Below are 20,952 nucleotides of genomic sequence, written 5' to 3' on the forward strand. Positions count from 1 at the left end.
CTTATTGTCTTTTTGTATGTTTGTCAGTTAGTGATTTTTTAAATATTTTTTAAAAAGAATTCATAGGGTAACAGAGTTTGCAAGTCTGAATAAATGTTTTGTCTTGAGTGAACTTTTCACTCTTGTGATCATAAAATATGATCATTAAAATCTTACGCTAAAGATTCATTTGCTTGTAGGCTGTTTATTTGTATTACTATTTGACTAATATATACTGTCAGTATCTGTCATTAATTATAAAAAAATGATTTTTTCCAAATGGAAGAGACAGACTGTGTATTGGATTGCATTAGTGTTATTAGATTAACTTTCTTACTGTTTTTAAATCTCCAAAACCTTATATAATTATTTTTTTTTTATTAATTTCTAGGATGAGATAGCACGCATGTCTGCACTTCAGCCACAAGTGGGGAAGCTACATGAACAGCTTCAAGAGCTGCAAGAGAAAGAGGAAACGCCAGTTCTCTTTGATGCTGATATAACTGCATTACAGGAGCACTACCACAAAGTTCTTGCAGACTTAAAAGCAAGAGAAAAACAGCTTGTATTAGGTAAGCAGTTTTGGATTACATGGCGCCGCCAATAGATCATAGGAAGAATATGCACTGGGTGTGATCTGTCTCAGCCCTTTTCACACAGTGTAATATCCCCTAAACTCATTACCTGTTTGGACTCTTAATGTTTAGCTCCACCTTCCAGCAACCTACAGTCAGTAGGTCAGTACTCATTGTGTTGAACATGGTTGGCTGTAAAGTCGGCTTGGCTGAGACGCGCTCAGAGGGGTCTGTTTATAGTGACTTTTTAAAACCAGCATAAACTTTAATGGTGGAGATGGCCCCGCCCCGATCTAACAGATCCTGCAAAAAGCAGAGAGCATGCAGAGTTTGTAGAATCTGTAGAATATGTTTACTGATCTCATATTTTCTCTATTCCCTTTCTTTAGTGCAGTCTAGTCTTCCACCTGCACGGTACAAAGATGTGATGGCAGCTCTTATGGCCTGGCTGCAGCAGTGTGAGGCCAAACTCGCTCTTCCCTCCACAGCAGTAACTGAGTACTCAGTCATGGAGCAGAGGCTCAAAGATATGATGGTAAGAATTTTTGCTTTTAAAAGGGTACATTTCATGTATCATCACGTGAATGCTGTTTAATAATGGGGTGTATTCATATTTATCTTGAAATTCAGTGAGGATAGTTTGATTGCTTATTTTTTGGTTTCATGTTTTATGTGTTTTATTTATGTCTGCATTAAAATAAGGCAGTCATGGGAGCACTCCTCAAGCAGTTTTAGAGGACATTCGATGTAGTCTTCAAGTCATAACGTTTTATCCACCCTCAGAGTTGCTCGGGTTTACACACCTACCCATTTGGATCTTGGGACGTGCTATTGTTATATTTTCACTTCCTCTCTATAAAGGGAGTCTGCAGCTGTAAGGCATTATAATGATGTTGTACTTTTGTGTAATCTGTGATTTCTTTAATATTTAGAAATGTTATGTCTGTGTACTGTGTCTGTCATCAGGTGCCCCTCTGGACCACATTTTATACATTGAGCATTGCACTGTCATGTTTACAGTTACAGTCTTCTGTGTTCATTTATATTTCAAGGCAATACAGGCGTCCCAGCAAGAGCAGCAATGTAAAGTAGACGATCTAAACAAGATGGCTGAACAGGTCTTCCAGACGGCTCCACCTGATATGTGTCAAAAGTATCGTATTGAATTGGATAATGTAATGGCACGCTGGAGACGGATAAGTGAACAAGTGGAGGAAAATATACAGAAACTGCAGGAGCACATGGCCAAGTTGCAGCAGTTCCAGGTAAGTGTGGAGTTTGTTGAAATTTAAATGAAACAGCTGAGAGTTCATTTTCACTTCCAAAGTGTAATTTTAACTCATTCAGATTTAAATGGTGTTTAGTGTTGGAGTTATTTCACAGAGTTGAATATTTCAGTGTTAACCCAAATAAACCCAATAAACTACACCCAATTAAACCAGCGTTGCCAGGTTTAACTTAACTGTAATTGCTTCATGTGACTAACATTTGTTTGTGATTGATAGAATAGATGTTTGTCACGCAGCCTGACTCTCCTTCCACACCTCTGGACTCCACTTCCCAGAATCCTTTGGGTTATGACGTCACCGTCAGTCGCTCGCCGTCGCCCAATCACGTTACGCTCCGGCGCTCAGACTCACCTGTGTTCTGAGGAAGGTCCGGGTTATGCTCTCTGTTTTTCTGTATTTAAGGTCGCACTGTGTAATGTATCTTCGCGAGGTATTGTCGACTTATGTTGCGTACTAAGCGGTTTCTTCCTGTTCTTTGTTATTGCCTTCTCGTTACGACCCTGTTTTTGGATTACCGGTTAATGTCTTTTGTTTGGCCCTTATTGGATTTGATGTTTGGTTGGACTGTTTCTCGGTTACGAACTCGGACTGTTTATACGACTACGTCTTCTGTCTTTGGTGAGATCTTTGTTTACCTGGCTATACTGTTAGCTGCATTTGCTTACCTGCCTGTAAATAAACCTGTGAGTACATTCTACTCGGAGTGCGTCGCTTCTCACTACCTGCCTCAATACGTCTGTGAGTCTCCTCCCACACTTCCTCGCTCCGACGCATCCAATCATCAACAGCGGGGATGTTAGAGGGTTCGGCTGACCAGGGCATGAGAGGTGGTTGGTAACCTAAACAGCATTGAAAAGGAATTAACTTGGTAGTAGAACTGATGAGCGAATTCTGAGCTATTTCAGCCCAGGGGAGATATTTGGCCCAGTCATGGAAATTATTACAACAATATATTCTTAAGAATTTACCCAGTTCTTGATTCATCCTCTCACATTGGCCGTTGCTCTGGGGATGATAACCTGAAGAAAGACTGACAGAAATTCCTAACCTATTCATAAAGGCTGACCAGACTTGAGAAATAAACTGAGGTCCACGATCAGAAACTATATCTTCAGGAATTCCAAAAATGCGAAAAACATGATTAAATAGAGCTTCTGCAGCTTCCAACGCTGTGGGTAGTTTACTAAACGGAATGAACCTGACACCACGAGAAAAACGATCAACCACAGTTATTATAACAGTTTGACCCAAAGAAACAGGAAGGTCGGTAACAAAATCGACAGCTAAATGAGACCAGGGTCTGGCTGGGATAGGTAAGGGCATTAATTTGCCTGCCGGTAGAGTACGCGGAACTTTACGGTGCAAGAGGATACAAAATTGTGAACATCTAGACGCATTTTTTCCCACCAAAAACGATTTTCTAATAACTGAAAAGTACGTGTTTCACCCGGATGACCTGACGAAGGGGAGGTATGAGCCCAAGCAATTAGTCTGGCTCTGCATTGATCTGGTACGTAGGTTCTGTCTGGTGGGCATGTTTCAGGGGGAGGAGTTATTGAGTTAACTCGATCAATTTCTTCCGAGATCTCCCATCTAATAGGAGCCAAAATAATCTCTGGTTTTATGATGGGTGTAAGTTCTGGACCTTCAATATCATTATTAGAGGTGTGCCAAAAAATCGATTCACATAAGAATCTTGATTCTCATTTACTACGATTCAGAATCGATTTAAAATGTCCCAAAATCGATTCTGAGGGGCGGGTTTTAGACTGATTTTGGGCTGGGTATTTTTGTTGGACCTGGCAACCCTGGGGATAGCGCTTGTCCTTTCAAACGGAGATCTTCCAGACACACACAGAGCGTAGGTGTTTGAGAATCACCGGTAAGATGGCAGAACAAGCACTATATTACATTAGATTAACGTGTAGTTTCAATGTTTTATGGCAGAATGCTTCATAACAAGCATAAAAAAGATCGCTAGTAGTTAGTTTCAGTAACTGTTAGCTAGCTAACTAGCTAACTTTCCAGTTCCACCTTAAATAACGCTACAGGTGGCAGCGGGCTGCAGCATTTAAGGCGGAACGGAAAAATACAATAAGCTAATCAGAGCTAATTTCAGCTCCTCATCACAGAGGAATTAAGGAATGGACCATATGAATTAATTTCTCCACCTCCTGCCCCCTTTCTGAAGAAATACAACGACCTTAAATTAACTAGTTAATCAGCAGCTGCTCCTGAACTTTAGCGCTCCACTGCTATCATCACATCAGCCCAGCAGCGTCACCTACACACCACCGCTAGTAGCCTGGTAATAAAGCAGTGTTATTTATTATTTATTTATTGTTCATTAACGTCATTGTGATATCCCAGTGATTCCTCTGTCACTGAGGACCCACATTCCTGCACATTTTATTGTTTTTGTAACACATTACCTGCTCCAGGACCAGTGTATATTATGGAGGGTTTTTTTTCAATAAGATTCATAAGCCAGAAGCAGAAATTTTTATAATTCAAATCGTTTTGAATCAAAAATCGATTTTGAATCGAATCGTGGCCCCCAAAATCGGAATCGAATCGAATCGTGAGATAGTAAACGATTCCCACCCCTAATCATTATCTTCGAAAATGCGGGAGAGAGCGTCAGCCTTAGTATTTCTGGAACCTGGTCTATAAGTCACTACAAACTCAAAACGTGCAAAAAACAAAGACCAGCGTGCTTGACGTGAATTCATACTTTTCATGGATCGCATATACTCTAGATTTCTGTGATCAGTGATAACAACGAATGGATGTAACGCTCCCTCTAACCAATGCCTCCATTCCTCCAATGCCAGCTTGATGGCCAAAAGTTCACGATCCCCTATACCATAATTGCGCTCAGCTGGGGAGAGTTTGTGGGAAAAATAGGCTACTGGATGTAATTTACTAGGGGAGCCTAAACGCTGAGAGAGAACAGCACCTACTCCTACACTGGATGCGTCTACTTCCACAACAAACGGTTCTTTAGGATCTGGGTGTTTTAAAAGAGAGGCTATAGTGAACACCCTCTTAAGAGTAGTAAAGGCATTGACAGCAGATTCGGACCAAATCAGAGTTCTGGTATTGCGTTTTAGCAGATTGGTGAGTGGGGCTGCAATAGAATTGTAACTGCGAATAAATCGTCTGTAGAAATTAGCGAAGCCTAGAAATCTCTGTAATTCCTTAACTGACTTAGGTTGGGGCCAATCAACAACTGCTTGAACCTTCTTTTCATCCATGGAAACGCCCTGATCGCTGATAACATACCCTAAAAAGGTTACAGTAGACCTGTGGAATTCACATTTCTCAGCTTTCACAAAAAGCTGGTTCTGAAGAAGGCGGGTTAGGACTGCTCGTACATGAGAGACATGAGAGGACATATCAGTGGAGTAGATCAGAATGTCGTCTATAAATGCAATGACAAATTTGCCCAGCATGTCACGCAAAACATCATTGATAAATGATTGAAAAACAGAAGGAGCATTTTTGAGGCCAAAAGGCATAACCTGGTACTCATAGTGCCCTCTAGTGGTAAAAAAGGCCGTCTTCCATTCATCTCCCTCTCTAATCCTTACCAAGTTGTACGCACTGCGAAGGTCTAACTTCGTAAAAACAGAAGCTCCACGCAATTGTTCAAGAGCGACAGGTACCAAAGGAAGAGGATATGGGTTGGTCTTTGTTACAGCGTTAAGTTGTCGATAATCTATACAGGGACGGAGACCACCATCCTTCTTTTTAACAAAGAAAAAGGGAGCTTTACGATTCATTACAGCGCCTTGTTTCAATTGATCCAGTCTTATGGCCAGAGAAATAAGTTCATCCAAGGGAAGTCCATCATCCTTACAGGCTAATTCAGCTAATACATCAGCCCTTAGCCCATTGCGAAACATGACCCGTAAAGCCGGTTCATTCCACCCACTACCAGCAGCCAATGTACGGAATTCTAAAGCATAATCAGACACAGAACGATTTTCCTGACGTAATCTAACCAATAACTCCCCCTGATATTGACCATAATGAGGGTGATCAACTTAAACTCCTTGAGAAAGTGTTCGTATGTAGCTCACTCCATACTAGGCCAAACAGCAGTAGCCCAGTCTAGGGCTTTACCGGTGAGACGCGAAATAAAAAATGAAATTCGCGCTGAATCGGAACTGACCGCAGAATTAGTAAAAAACAACGATATTTGTAACAAAAAGCCCCTACAAGAATCCGGAGTACCATCGTATTTATCAGGTTTACTCACCAGAAAAGTGGTTGCTGGCTGGGTGAAAGAGCTAACCGGAGGCGAGCTAGCAGAAGCTAAGCTAACGGGGTTAGCCACGCTTAGCTGGGCGAGCTGAGCAGCGATACCCTGGAGGCTAGTGGTAATCTGAGCTAGCTGGGAGTGTTGTTCCGACTGCTGAGTACTAAGAGCAGTAACGGTGTGAGTAATGCTCTCAAAAAGCTGGCTATGCTGCTCGAGAACCCTCCCCTGATTCCCGACTACCTGTTGTAGATTATTAAACTCAGCCATCGCTCTTTTAAAAGGCGAGGTATTATGTAACGGCAGGTAGTGAGAAGCGACGCACGCCGAGTAGAATGTACTCACAGGTTTATTTACAGGCAGGTAAGCAAATGCAGCTAACAGTATAGCCAGGTAAACAAAGATCTCACCAAAGACAGAAGACGTAGTCGTATAAACAGTCCGAGTTCGTAACCGAGAAACAGTCCAACCAAACACCAAATCCAATAAGGGCAAAACAAAAGACATTAACCGGTAATCCAAAAACAGGGTCGTAACGAGAAGGCAATAACAAAGTCGACAATACCTCGCGAAGATACATTACACAGTGCGACCTTAAATACAGAAAAACAGAGAGCATAACCCGGACCTTCCTCAGAACACAGGTGAGTCTGAGCGCCGGAGCGTAACGTGATTGGGCGACGGCGAGCGACTGACGGTGACGTCATAACCCAAAGGATTCTGGGAAGTGGAGTCCAGAGGTGTGGAAGGAGAGTCAGGCTGCGTGACAATGTTTTTTGTATTTTTAGATAGATAGGTCAGAAATTGAAGCTGTGTTCATTCGTACATCTGTGTTAGAAGTGGGTGCAACTGAAAGTAGCTGAATGTATTTATTAGAAGGGGTGTGCACAAGTGTTTGGACATTCGGTGTAAATGACTTTTGAGTGGTGAGACCAGCTAAGCGTCTGCGCTCATCATCAGGAGAGTGCAGGCCTGAGCACTGGAGTCACAGGGAGCGCAGCTAGCTGACTGATATAAAATCTTTAGTCTGATTTTCATGATCAGCTCTCCATCATTGTTAGTGACGGGAGGAAGCACATCCTAGATTTGATCATTTAAAGGTTTAAATTCCTCCCATTGATTCCTGGCTAACATATGGGAATTCAAAATGGCCAAAATTGAGGACACAGTTGAGGAACGTTTTTGTCAATAACAACAACCAATGCAGATTTTTTATGTATATATTGTCTATTTTTGCAAGAAAATGAAAGTGTTATTTTCTCTAATACAACAAAAAAATGGTGCGTTTTCTTAGAACGACACAAAAACCCTGCAGAAGTGGATGGCTGATGTTGATGTTTTCCTGAATGAAGAGTGGCCAGCTTTAGGAGATTCTGAAGCTCTGGAGAAACAGCTGGAGCAGTGCACAGTGAGAGAATTTCTATTCATTCAGTTTTAGAGAGCAAGCACTTAATCCATGCAGGGATTTTAAGCAGCACGAGGAATTTGCTGTAATCAATGTATATTTTGTATTTTGTGTCTTTTTCTCTAAAGGTAAAAGCATGGTTTTGTATTTATTACAGTATTTTAGATGCTAAATATAAGCCCGTACAGCACAAACCATAACACACCTCTGAGGCATGCTTTACTCCGTGCAAATCAAGTAAAAGTTATTCATTAGAAATGCTTAAATCCTTGAGGTTTGCTGTACAAATGTAAACATAAAAAATAGGTCAGTACACTGGTGCCCTGGTTTTCATAAATCAACAGATACATTCTTTTTGAATATTCTTCTTTCATTTGCTAGGCCTTGGTAAATGACATTCACACTGTCCAACCAAGTCTGAATGGAATCAATGAGGTGGGTCAGGCCTTAAAGAGGGAAGCAGAGACACCATTTGCCATCAAAATCCAGAGGATGCTGGATGAGCTCAATGCTCAGTGGGAGCTCATCTGCAAACAGGTAACGAGCGTTCCTCAAAATGGTCTGATTCTAATAGGATTTTTAGGATATATCATTTTTTCTGTGCAACAGCATGAACTATAGGTCTGTGCATATGCCTGACATTGTATTCTGTGTAGTTTTAAGAAGACTGCTCTCTATCTTTTTCTCTTTAGGCCTATGCAAAAAAATCTGCCCTGAAAGGCGGACTGGACATGACGGTTAGTTTAAAGAAGGAGATGCAGGAGATGCAGGAGTGGATCACACAGGCAGAAGAAGATTATCTGGAGAGAGACTTCCAGTATAAAACACCTGAAGAACTCCACAAAGCAGTGGATGAACTAAAGGTATGCGTTAAAATTAGCTGTTAATAAATGCAGTGAATATTTCAGATTTATTTGTAAGTAGCTAAATACCAGCTCTCTGTAACAAATGAAACACTTTAACATTGCAATATTTGCAGTGAAATGAACACCATTTTATTTTTGTTCTCAGAGACTACAAGTGTAACAGTACAGTCATGTGCAAACATTTAGACACCCCTATACAAAACATACGGTTGACTAAAAAAGATAAATAAGCTAAAAAAGATAGATAAATCTGCCTGGCATTCCTTGCTCCTGGGCTCCACCTACAGGCACATATACGGGACATGCTCCGACAAGATAAGATATATAAACCACTACTGGAAATCATGTGGACGAACACAGTAGTGTAATATTACAGATATGATGTGGATTGCATGACCTGAAGTGCAGTGCACTTATTGTCATTAGAATTGCATAAAATATGAATATGAATGAGTGTGTCCAGTCCTGTGACTGGTGTTCATGTCTTTTCCCCTCCTCTCCTCTCACACATAGAGAGCTCAAGAAGAAGTCCATCATAAAGAAATCAAAGTCAACTTACTGACAGATAAAGTGATGAATTTCATTGCTAAGGCTCCACCAGCAGCTCATGATGCCCTAAAGACAGAACTGGACGTTCTGACCTCCAACTACCATCGGCTGTGTAGCCGGCTCGATGGGAAGTACAAGACACTAGAGGTAAGACTTAACTGAGGTTGTTGTTTCTAAAAATATGCAGTTTTGCAAAAGTCCATGAGTATTTGGACAGTGGCATCCCTCCATGCGTCCCTAAAAGAAAAAAACTATATCTTCTGCCATGTTGTGTACTGAGTAATTTCACATGTGTTCATTTACAGTTCTGGTGTCTGCAATATCATTCTACAATATACACAATAATAAAAATACAGAAAAACCGGAACCGTACTTCTCCAACATCGTGTAATCCTCTATTTTTCAGGAGGTTTGGGCTTGCTGGTGTGAACTGCTGTCCTATTTGGAGCAGGAAAATGCCTGGATGGATATCCTAGAGAAGAAACTTGATGAGACAGAGAATTTTCAAGGGGGCGCAGATGAGATAGCAGAAGCTTTGGCTGTAAGTATCTAAAAGACGCTTCCCATGTTTCCAGAGAAAATTCTAATGTGATAAAAGAAAGAGAAGCTGAGGCTACAGTAGACACATGCTCACCAAAACGATTTTTGACCACGCAGGCAGGTGGAGATGGTTTAATAGTGTATCATATTACTAAAAGAGCCTTTTGTGCAGCAACTGCAGTTCATCTGTAATCTCTCACCTTTTCTTTGCCTTTGTAATGGCAGTTCTATTTTTTCTGTTCTTTTCAGTCTTTAGATATGATGATTAGGGAGCATCCTGAGTATAATCGAAACCAAATCCGAGAGTTGGCCCAGACCCTTATGGATGGCAGGGTACTCCATGAGCTCATTCACAGAAAGGTAGAGGACTACAACATTCGTTGGGATGAACTTATGCAAAGGGTAAGAATGTTGACCACACCTGTACTACTGATTTGACAGTGTTATTTTTAGAGGTTGAAATAATGGTGTTGATCTGAATCTCTGTGACAGGCATTACAAAGACAACAACAGCTAGAGAAGAGTTTGCAGTGGGCTCAAGAAAATGACAGAACTTTACGACTAATCCAGGATTCTCTGAACACAACTGATCGTCATTTAACTGCATATCTTGCAGATGGTATAGATGCTGCTCAAATACCTCAAGAAGCTCAGGTTTGTATGTTTCTCTGGATAAGTTATTTCAGGATTGTTTCATCATATTATCTTCCAATTATAACAAGCACAATACATCTTATGACACATATTGTGGATAAAGTATCAGTGTATTTCTTTTGTTCATAGAAAATTCAGACTGAGCTGGGTGGTCATGAGGTGACTCTGGACAGTATGAAGAAAAAGGCCAGTGAAGCAGATGCATCAGATAAAGTGATGGCAGAGATTGATGCAACATATGTGAGACATTTTAAACAGTCTTATTAATAAATGGAAATACAGGAAAAATAATGACATAGATTTTTCTACAAAAAAGAGGTGGTCAAATTTACAGTGGCGTGAAAAAGTTTGGGTACCCCCGATCATTTTCATGATTTTCCTTTATAAATCCTTGGTTGTTCGGATCAACTATTTCAGTTAAATATATATCATATATCAGATGAACACAGTGATGTTTAAGAAGTGAAATACAGGATTTACAGAAAGTGTGAAATAATTATTTAAACAAAATTAAGCAGGTGCATAAATTTATGTCGTTTTAATGACTTGAATAACTTTAGCACTAATTATTGAAACACAGAATTTGTTTGGTAACTCACTGACACTTGACCTACATACACAGGTGACTTCAATTATGAGAAAGGGTTAAAGTGGCCAATTTCTAGTTTTTCTCCTCTTTGCATTTCCTCGAAACAAAACTCTCAAATGATCTGAAAATAAAGATTGTTCAACATAATGGTTTAGAGGAAGGATATAAAAAGAACAATCAGACATTTCAGCTGCAGTTTCCACTGTGAGGAAAAGAGTGAGGAAATGGAAGAACCACAGAAACAGTTCTAGTTGAGACCTAAAGCTGCAGAACAAGAAAAATCTCAGATAATCAGAGGAGAAGGATGGAGAGAACAGTCACAGTCAACCCACAGACATCCAGAGCTCCAAACACCAACAACATCATCCTGCTGCAGATAATAGTGTCACTGTGCATCGTTCAGCTATTCAGCTCACTTTACACAAGTAAAGTCTGTATGGGAGAGAAATGCAGAAGAAACCTGATCAGTGCAGGTACTGGAATCTTGTTATAGTTGAGGGTCTCATGGATTTCAGTCAATATCAGCAGATTCTTCAGAACAATGTTGAAGAATCAATGAGAAAGTTGAAGTTAAAGCGCCGGGGCTGGATACTTCCACAAGACAACGACACTAAACTCTAAACTCTAAACTCTAAACACTAAATGCTAAACTCTAAACACTAAACTCTAAACACTAAATACTAAACACTAAACTCTAAACACTAAACTCTAAACACTAAATACTAAACACTAAACTCTAAACACGAAATACTAAACACTAAACTCTAAACACTAAACTCTAAACACTAAATGCTAAACACTAAACTCTAAACACTAAACTCTAAACACGAAATACTAAACACTAAACTCTAAACACTAAACTCTAAACACTAAATACTAAACACTAAACTCTAAACACTAAACTCTAAACACGAAATACTAAACACTAAACTCTAAACACGAAATACTAAACACTAAACTCTAAACACTAAACTCTAAACACTAAATGCTAAACACTAAACTCTAAACACTAAACTCTAAACACTAAACTCTAAACACGAAATACTAAACACTAAACTCTAAACACTAAACTCTAAACACGAAATACTAAACACTAAACTCTAAACACTAAACTCTAAACACTAAATGCTAAACACTAAACTCTAAACACTAAACTCTAAACACGAAATACTAAACACTAAACTCTAAACACTAAACTCTAAACACTCAACTCTAAACACTAAATACTAAAATCTAAACACTAAACTCTAAACACTAAACTCTAAACACTAAACTCTACACACTAAATACTAAAATCTAAACACTAAACTCTAAACACTAAACACTAAACTCTAAACACTAAATGCTAAACTCTAAACACTAAACTCTAAACACTAAACTCTAAACACTAAATGCTAAACTCTAAACACTAAATGCTAAACTCTAAACACTAAACTCTAAACTCTAAACACTAAACTCTAAACTCTAAACACTAAACTCTAAACACTAAACTCTAAACACTAAACTCTAAACACTAAATGCTAAACTCTAAACACTAAACTCTAAACACTAAACTCTAAACACTAAACTCTAAACACTAAACTCTAAACACTAAACTCTAAACTCTAAATACTAAACCCTAAACACTAAACCCTAAACTCTAAACACTAAACTCTAAATACTAAACTCTAAACACTAAACTCTAAACACTAAACTCTAAACACTAAACTCTAAACACTAAACCCTAAACTCTAAACTCTAAACTCTAAACACTAAACTCTAAACACTAAACTCTGCTCAGAATCTACTAAATCATTCATACAGAGGAACAAGAACAACGTTCTGGAATAATCATCTCAGATCTGAATATTATTATAAATCTGTGGTGTGATTTAAAGCAGCTGTTGATGATCAGAAACCTGAATCAATCCTGACTGAACTGGAGATGATTTATAAAGAAGAATAATCCAAAATACCTTCAACCAGAACCCAGACTCTCATTAGAAGCTGTAGGAAGAGTTTAGAGGCTGTTGTTTCTGTAAAAGGAGGATCTACTAAATACTGATGTTATTTTTCTGTTGGGGCCCAGATTTATTCACCTGCCTAATTTAGTTTAAAGAATTATTGCACACTTTCTGTAAATCCTATAAACTTCATTTCACTTCTCAAATATTACTGTGATTGTCTGCTATATGATAAATGTAACTGAAATTTCTGATCCGAACAACCAATGATTTATAAAGGAAAATCCTAAAAAATGATCAGGGGTGCTCAAACTGTTTTATACCACTGTAAAGCACTGATTGTACAGTATGCTAAAGTTAACTGCAACATTGCCCTTTGTTTATACAGAGTGTCAGTAGATTACCAGTAATTAGTGTCTAATAATAAATTTGCCCTTTACTTACAATATTTATTTATTTAAGGATAAACTGTTGGAGGTAAAAGCAAAGTTTCGGCTTTTCCAAAAGCCAGCTAACTTTGACCAGCGATTGAAGGAATGTGAGCAGGTGCTGGCGGAAGTGAAGGGTCAGTTGGGGGTGTTAAATATCGGCAGTGTGGAGCAGGAAGTGGTGCAGTCCCAATTGGAGCAGTGCATGGTGGGTATATTTTAAAGAATGCAGTAGAGCAGATCTCTGCTTTTACTAAAGTTTCTGCTTTTTTTATCAAGTCTTTTACTAAACAAATCCGTTTAGAACCTGGAGACAAATAACATATGTAATGCTGTTGCCTTTTGGATTGGAGGTTAATATTTGTGGTTATTTATATTTATATCTTTATATGTTCTAATGTCCTTTTTCAAATGTTTTCTTTCTTGCTTCTATTGCAGAAGTTATATAAAAGTCTGAGTGAAGTGAAATCGGAGGTGGAGATGGTAATTAAGACAGGAAGGCAAATAGTGCAGAGACAACAGACCGAGCAGCCCAAGGAGTTAGATGACCGTTTGACAAGTCTTAAACTTCTCTACAATGATTTGGGTGGACAGGTAAGATAACATGCTCCAGTGGGGATAGATTGTAGAAACCTTTCAGCAGTCACAGTAGTATTTTGTTGAGGGTGCAAATCTAATGAAATGAATACACTGCTCAAACAAAGGGAACACTAAAACAACACAGTGTAACTCCAAGTAAATCAAATTTCTGTAAAATCAAACTGTCCAATTAGGAAGCAACACTGATTGACAGTCAATTTCACCTGCTGTTGTGCAAATGGAATAGACAACAGGTGGAAATTATTGGCAATTAGCAAGACACACTCAATAAAGGAGTGGTTCTGCAGGTGGAGACCACACACCACGTCTCAGTACCTGGGCTTTCTGGCTGATGTTTTGGTCATTTTTGAATGTTGGTGGTGCTTTCACACTCATGGTAGCATGAGACGGACCCCGACTGCCATTAGGTACTGGGATGAGATCCTGAGATCCATTGTGAGACCATATACTGGTGCAGTGGATAACTAGTTAACTTTAAGAAAGGAGGCAGGTGGTGCAGCAATTGATGATTTTTGTTTTTAATCTCCTGTAATGGGGAGTAGAAACTTTTATTAGCTTTTATTTTGTTTTATCTTATTTTTCTGTTCCACCTTAAGTGCTGGAGTCTTTGCCATCTGTCCATTTAAGATGGAATGGGAAAATTAGCTAGATATCCACTGAGACCAACTGCTTGTCATTTTTATGCTTGTTATGAAGAGAATGGTTATAAAACAAATATATTAAAAATCCCTTCCTCTCCAAACAGTCATACTAGTTTTAGTTGAGCAATGTTAATAAAAATGTCCACAGCGCAGTCTCAAAAAGTGAACCCATGAAACATTTCCTGTTGCTGCATATACAAGTTGCACACAACTGAGGCAAAGTGGTCCAAACCATGATGTTCCAGTTGTAATGAGGTTGCAGTGTGGGTGTGCAGTACTCTTTCCCTTACAAACGTAGAGTTGTGTGTATGTGCTAAACGGTTTTCCTTCCCATAATAAGTAAATCCCCAAGAAACCTATATTTACAGTCAAAGCTTTTTAATTGAATCATATACTGCATCCAGTATTGACAATGCAATAAAATAACGTCTTATTGTTTAGTGTTGTAATTTTTGATTGTCAATCAATCAGTCAACCTTTATTTTTACTCAGGAACACATTGAGGATAACCCTTGTTTTCGATGCAGCCGAGTATTTAAACTTAAAGAGACTGAAAAAATACAATAGTAAAAACCTGTGATTCTCTTGTTTCTGTTTGTACAGGTGACAGAAGGAAAGCAGGAACTGGAAAAGAGTCTGAAGTTATTGAGGAAATTTAGGAAGGAGGTGAATAGTCTGACAGAGTGGTTAGCAGCTACTGACGGAGAACTGACTCTCAGGTCATCAGTGGAGGGGATGCCCAATGACCTGGAGGCAGAGTTGGTCTGGGCCAAGGTATGTTCAGAAACAAGTCACATTATTGCATTAAATTAAAATAAAGTAAAACATTTTTATTTGTATTTATTAAATGTAATTAATAAGAAAGATTGTATTTTGTTTTATTTAATGCTACATATGTATATTTACAATGTTTTATGATTTATAAAAACTCATAAAAAGTGTAGAAGACAGTTGATATTAGTGATGCCTGGCAGCATTGTTCCTTGTTAAAATATGCTGCACCCCATATCTGTTATAAAATAGAAATAGAGTCATTTGTGTTCCACTGACTGTTCCACTGTGTGCCACAGAGGACTCCACTTACAATGTAATTGGTAGAGTTAAACACCAATATCAACATTTTTACCATCATTACTACAACATAATTTCAACATTTTAAGTTATTTAATGTTACACATACTGTTTTCATACACTGTGAATAAACCACTGACATGACTGACGCATAAGTTAAAAAGTAAAAATCTTTTTTTGCAAATTCAGTTATTGCACAATATTATCCTATTTCTGATTGACTTTTTAATATTAAACACAGTGTCGGTGGGGTGGAGGAATCATTTCTGGGAGAACTTGTTTTGGTCGGTGGGAGGATCAAATCTCTCTGACTCTTAAAAAATCAAATAAAAACTCATCCTATTTACAAAATTCATTATTCATTACCTTAACACTATACCACTGGATGAATATAGTAATATATGTAATCTTGTTCTTTAGGCCACACAGCAGGATACGGAGCGACATGTGGCCCAACTCAATTTAGTAAGAGAGCTATCAGAGGCTCTAAAGGAGATGCTGAAAGGGCAGGAAAGCCTGATAGACGACAAGGTCAGCCTTCTGAACTGCAACTGGATTGCTGTGACGTCGCGCAGTGAACAGTGGCTGAATTTGCTGTTGGTGAGAGAAAATATTTCTTCAGCTCAATTTGATCCTCTGTTTAATGTATGTTTAATGTTATTTTTTTGGTTCCCACTCTATGTTGTATTCTTATTTACTCTCTTTCCTTCTTATTTATGATAAAATATACTTTATAGTGTGGATTATTTATAAAATTAATATATATTTAACTGAAATATCCTGAATTTTGGAACTATTGCTTCATTTGTGAAAGAATCGTTGTGGTATTGTAGTGTGTTCTTCTAAATGCAGGATTACCAGAGTCAGCTGAAAACTCTAGATCAGAATGTCACACATATTAATGCCTGGATGGATTCAACTGAGGCTCAGTTGGACAAGATGGAAGTTCAAGGCTGCAATGAGCATGTTCTCAAGGTTTGTCCTGGCATTAAATTATATTTGTGTTGGTTGGATTGATGATTTGGTTGCAGTGATACATTTGGTTCTGCAATATTTCAGTTGAAATGCACTGACCACATAATCTGAAACACGAAGAGACATTAAAAACAGTAAAAATAGAAAAAAAAAACATTCGTAAGCAATGTGTTCTGTTGTCAAAATCTACAATTAAAAGATTGTAAAAAAATGCCCTGTCCAATTTTGAAACAGGATTCATTTGACAGATAAAGCCAAGATTAACATGAGACATGCAGAAGAAAAGAAAGGGTTAATGATCTGTAGAATGTCATATTATGGTAAAACATAGTGGAGGAACTATAATGGCATAGGCCATATATATATACACACACATACATATAACCCCACAAAAAACAACGATACATTGCTTCTTTTGATCTTTATAGTTTGTCTTGTCCAATTTCATTTGAGTCTGTGAAAATAAACTGTGTAAAAAATAGCTGTAATTTCCACAGTGAGTTTGGATTATATCATTCAATTCTCTATTTCTGACTAAACTAATCAGGGTCTGCAAGCTGAGCTGGAAGAAATGCGTGTAAAAGTGGAAGCTGTCCAGAATCTAGCGGAGGACCTTATTAAGAACAGAGGAGAACACTGTAAAGCTCAAGTGGAACCTAAGTTGCATCAGCTTACTCAACGCTTTGAGATGGTGGCCAAAAGGATGTTAAATGCACAGGTTTTCTTCTTGTTGTTATTTGTGGTTCATAGGACACCAACTGCTATGAGATGATCATGATTTTAATATGGGTCTAATCAGCTTCTTTATATATTCGTTTATTTTATAGGCCTCATCCCAAGAGTTAGAAGATTATTACAGACAAGCTAATATGTGGCTGCAGCTGCTGGATGAAGAGATACAACTGGGGGAAAATATCAAGGAAGATGATTTTCTTGAGGAACCAGTAAGACTTTTTCCTTTGTATGTTTTTCCCATTATAGATGCTGTCATTTGCATGTGAAACAAAATCTTTTGAGAAACCCTTATTTAGGTATGCCTTTACTTTACCAAACACAATTTGTACATCTAACGCACAGAAACAAATGAAGATTTTCAGCCTTTTCCCAGCTTTTCCCAGGATCACCTTTATCCAAACGTATGAGATGAGATGGTTCGGCTGTTTGCAGTTAGATCGTGAAGCCATTCCTTTTGCACCTTATAAGATTCTTGCTGAAGTAAATATGTGATAAAGTGTAAAATAAGGTGCAGCACATTACTGGATACAACAAAATACTGGTCTGCACAATAAACTATTTAAAATTCATTTTTCCTGTTGAGCAGTGAGTGTAAGCAACCTATTTTCTGTCAGGAAATACTTTTAGCTTTTACATGTGTGGATGTAAAAAGTGGCGTACATTTTTTTTGCCCCCTCTTTTGTTTTTGCTTTAGTGCCTTGCTAAACACACTTGGCAAACACACTTCCATATCAGACAATATATGCTGAGTACATATAAACATTTTTAAATGATGATTTAATTTTTTATAGAAAAAATTAATCCGAACAAACCTGACCCTATGGAAAAAAGTAATTGCCACCATGACTTTAATTTTTTTTTAAAAGTTGAAATATATAAGTATAAGGTGTAATTCCTTCTTTTTGTCATTCATTTAAAAATGTTTAGTCATGAATATTCATACATACCGCCTCTAATTGGCTAACAGCACTGCGAGGCAGTGAGACGAGAAAATGTTTTAAACATACAGCTACCTGTCTCAATTGTAGACAAATTCTGCCAAGCTGTTAGCTCCTATCTGACGAGACTGTGTCACTGCCTTGCTTCAGCTCTGCCTGCGGGATAAGAAAACAAGTCATTGACATCTGTTAGTCTGGAAAAGGTCATCAATTCATTTCTAAGGATTTGGGATTCCAGCAGGCCACAGTGAGAATTCTGTGATTGCCTTTTAGACCCTCCATCCATTACAATGGACATCATGTATTTTCTATCTATAATCAATACCTACAAAGTAGAAGAAAATAACATCATGTACTCAGAGATCATGTTTGTTAAGTTAATGTTATTCTAATGATTCCTCTGTAGGCAGCTGATGAAAATGCACTGAAGGAGCTCTTTCAGAGAGGAGAGAATCTACTGAGGAGAACCACAGATCCAGATCATGGGACTGTTCATGAAAAGCATACTATGCTTCATGATAAATACAACACCCTGAAGGTACAGTACTTACAGTCTCAGGTGTCTGCATGTTTGCAGACTATGGTTGGGATGGGAAATGGTATCAGGTCCATCTCTGTTAAACAAACCAGGATGTGTTTTATACTTTAGATTAAGATTAGGTATCACATTTATGTTTGAGGACAGATCTGCAGACTCTTGGTATTTTAATCTCAGTGTCTTCATGAGTTTCTGGAGGGGGTGTAGCAGCAAATTCTGGGCCCTGTACATTCTGAATGTCAGTGGGCCCTTATCCATGCCAGTACACAAGAAACGTGTGAAAAAAAAAAAATCAGGATTTTCATTCCCCTCTCTGTACTCGGGCCCTGGGTAGGTCCTCTTTTTCACCACTACCACACTCATGCTCCCTGAAGGTGCTGAACAATAGCTGCTGCTTTTCCTTCATGCTGTGAAGCTCCACCTCATCTCAAATCCCCATCTCAGTTAACTCGTAATTCCATATGTCCCTTCATTGTTTTATTTATTTAATATTAATATATAATGTAGAAAATCAATTAAATAAATAAAAAAATAACATTGCACGAGAAAGTGTGTCCAAACATTTGAGTGGTACTGTATATACAGTATAGTTGCAAGCTGACACACCTCAGAGTTTACCCAGATGACCGGCCACAGTGTCAGTTAAGAGCCCCTGAGAAATTGGGGAGCCCCTGATGATCCCGTGTGCATGGCACAGTAACAGAATGTATGGACAGCTTTGCTCAGACCAAGACCATCACTTATCTGCAGAAATTAATTGATTGCATTTATGGCAGCATTGATCTCAAAAGCTCTACCATCACTAATCTGAATTTGAATGATTTATGTGTGGATTTGATTGTTTATTTCAAATGTGCCCAATTAGACTACAAACTACAGACACGTGATCTCATTACTGTATAATATAATATAATATAATATAATATAATATAATATAATATAATATAATATAATATAATATAATATAATTCATTAAAATATAATATAATTTTATATAAAAACAACCACGCTAATAATAATGGTGTTTAAGGTGCTGAACTACAAGCAGAATTCATTTGAAAGAGTGCTTTCAGAATAAGACTGGGTCGGGTCACTTGTTAAATTGCGAGTGAGTTTAGGTAGTTCTTTAGTTACAGTCATATTACAGTAATATGAAAAAGTTTGGGCACCCCTATTAATCTTAATCATGTTTAGTTGTAAATATTTGGGTGTTTGGAACAGCCATTTCAGTTTGATATATCTAATAACTGATGGACACAGTAATATTTCAGGAATTAAATGAGGTTTATTGTACTAACAGAAAATGTGCAATATGCATTAAACCAAAATTTGACCGGTGCAAAAGTATCGGCACCCTTATCATTTTATTGATTTGAATACTCCTAACTACTTTTTACTGACTTACTGAAGCACAACATTGGTTTGGTAACCTCATTGAGCTTTGAACTTCATAGCCAGGTGTATCCAATCATGAGAAAAGGTATTTAAGGTGGCCAGTCGCAAGTTATTCTCCTATTTGAATCTCCTCTGAAGAGTGGCATCATGGGCTCATCAAAACAACTCTCAAATGATCTAAAAACAAAGATTGTTCAACATAGTTGTTCAGGGGAAGGATATAAGGATAAGGGGAGATTTAACCTGTCAGTTTCCACTGTGAGGAACATAGTAAGGAAATGGAAGAGCACAGGGACAGTTCTTGTTAAGCCCAGAAGTGGCAGGCCAAGAAAAATATCAGAAAGGCAGAGAAGAAGAATGGTGAGAACAGTCAAGGACAATCCACAGACCACCTCCAAAGAGCTGCAGCATCATCTTGCTGCAGATGGTGTCACTGTGCATCACTCAACAATACAGCGCACTTTACAGCGCCACAAACAGAGTCGCCTGAGGTATGCAAAAGCAAAAGCACACCTTAGGCGACTCTGTTTGTGGCTTCTCCTTGTGCAAAGTGCGCTGTATTGTTGACCGTTGACCTGTGATCTTCCATTTCCTTACTATGTTCCTCACAGTGGAAACTGACAGGTTAAATCTCCCCTTATCCTTATATCCTTCCCCTGAACAACTATGTTGAACAGTCTTTGTTTTTAGATCATTTGAGAGTTGTTTTGATGAGCCCATGATGCCACTCTTCAGAGGAGATTCAAATAGGAGAACAACTTGCAATTGACCACCTTAAATACCTTTTCTCATGATTGGATACACCTGGCTATGAAGTTCAAAGCTCAATGAGGTTACCAAACCAATTTTTTGCTTCAGTAAGTCAGTTAGGAGTTGTGGTGTGAGGAGGCGGGGGAACCGAGGGTCCGCCCCACGTAGCAACGCTCAGCCCTGCCTGTCTCAGCTGGTCTGCATCAGGACTGATTAAACAGCCAGCTG

General features: G+C 38.4%; 1 protein-coding gene across 9 annotated transcripts in view; it reads left to right on the plus strand.

Moving 5' to 3' along the window:
- The window catches only part of dmd (dystrophin), a 256,466-nt gene that overhangs the window by 46,007 nt on the left and 189,507 nt on the right, over positions 1 to 20,952 (plus strand). For all 9 annotated transcript variants that reach the window (XR_007428168.1, XM_022674758.2, XM_049469991.1 and 6 more), the window contains exons 21-39: positions 371 to 551; positions 944 to 1,089; positions 1,607 to 1,819; positions 7,402 to 7,515; positions 7,894 to 8,049; positions 8,205 to 8,375; positions 8,892 to 9,074; positions 9,334 to 9,468; positions 9,717 to 9,869; positions 9,960 to 10,121; positions 10,251 to 10,361; positions 13,116 to 13,289; positions 13,520 to 13,675; positions 14,926 to 15,096; positions 15,814 to 15,993; positions 16,246 to 16,368; positions 16,916 to 17,086; positions 17,196 to 17,312; positions 18,448 to 18,579. Coding sequence is in view for 8 of the 9 variants with exons in the window: in XM_022674758.2 (XP_022530479.2) it covers positions 371 to 551; positions 944 to 1,089; positions 1,607 to 1,819; positions 7,402 to 7,515; positions 7,894 to 8,049; positions 8,205 to 8,375; positions 8,892 to 9,074; positions 9,334 to 9,468; positions 9,717 to 9,869; positions 9,960 to 10,121; positions 10,251 to 10,361; positions 13,116 to 13,289; positions 13,520 to 13,675; positions 14,926 to 15,096; positions 15,814 to 15,993; positions 16,246 to 16,368; positions 16,916 to 17,086; positions 17,196 to 17,312; positions 18,448 to 18,579 (2,949 nt within the window). In the remaining variant the exon portion in view is untranslated. The remainder of the gene's footprint in view (positions 1 to 370; positions 552 to 943; positions 1,090 to 1,606; positions 1,820 to 7,401; positions 7,516 to 7,893; positions 8,050 to 8,204; positions 8,376 to 8,891; positions 9,075 to 9,333; positions 9,469 to 9,716; positions 9,870 to 9,959; positions 10,122 to 10,250; positions 10,362 to 13,115; positions 13,290 to 13,519; positions 13,676 to 14,925; positions 15,097 to 15,813; positions 15,994 to 16,245; positions 16,369 to 16,915; positions 17,087 to 17,195; positions 17,313 to 18,447; positions 18,580 to 20,952) is intronic.

The sequence above is a fragment of the Astyanax mexicanus genome, chromosome 21 (assembly GCF_023375975.1).
Source record: "Astyanax mexicanus isolate ESR-SI-001 chromosome 21, AstMex3_surface, whole genome shotgun sequence".
Lineage (NCBI taxonomy): Eukaryota > Metazoa > Chordata > Actinopteri > Characiformes > Acestrorhamphidae > Astyanax > Astyanax mexicanus.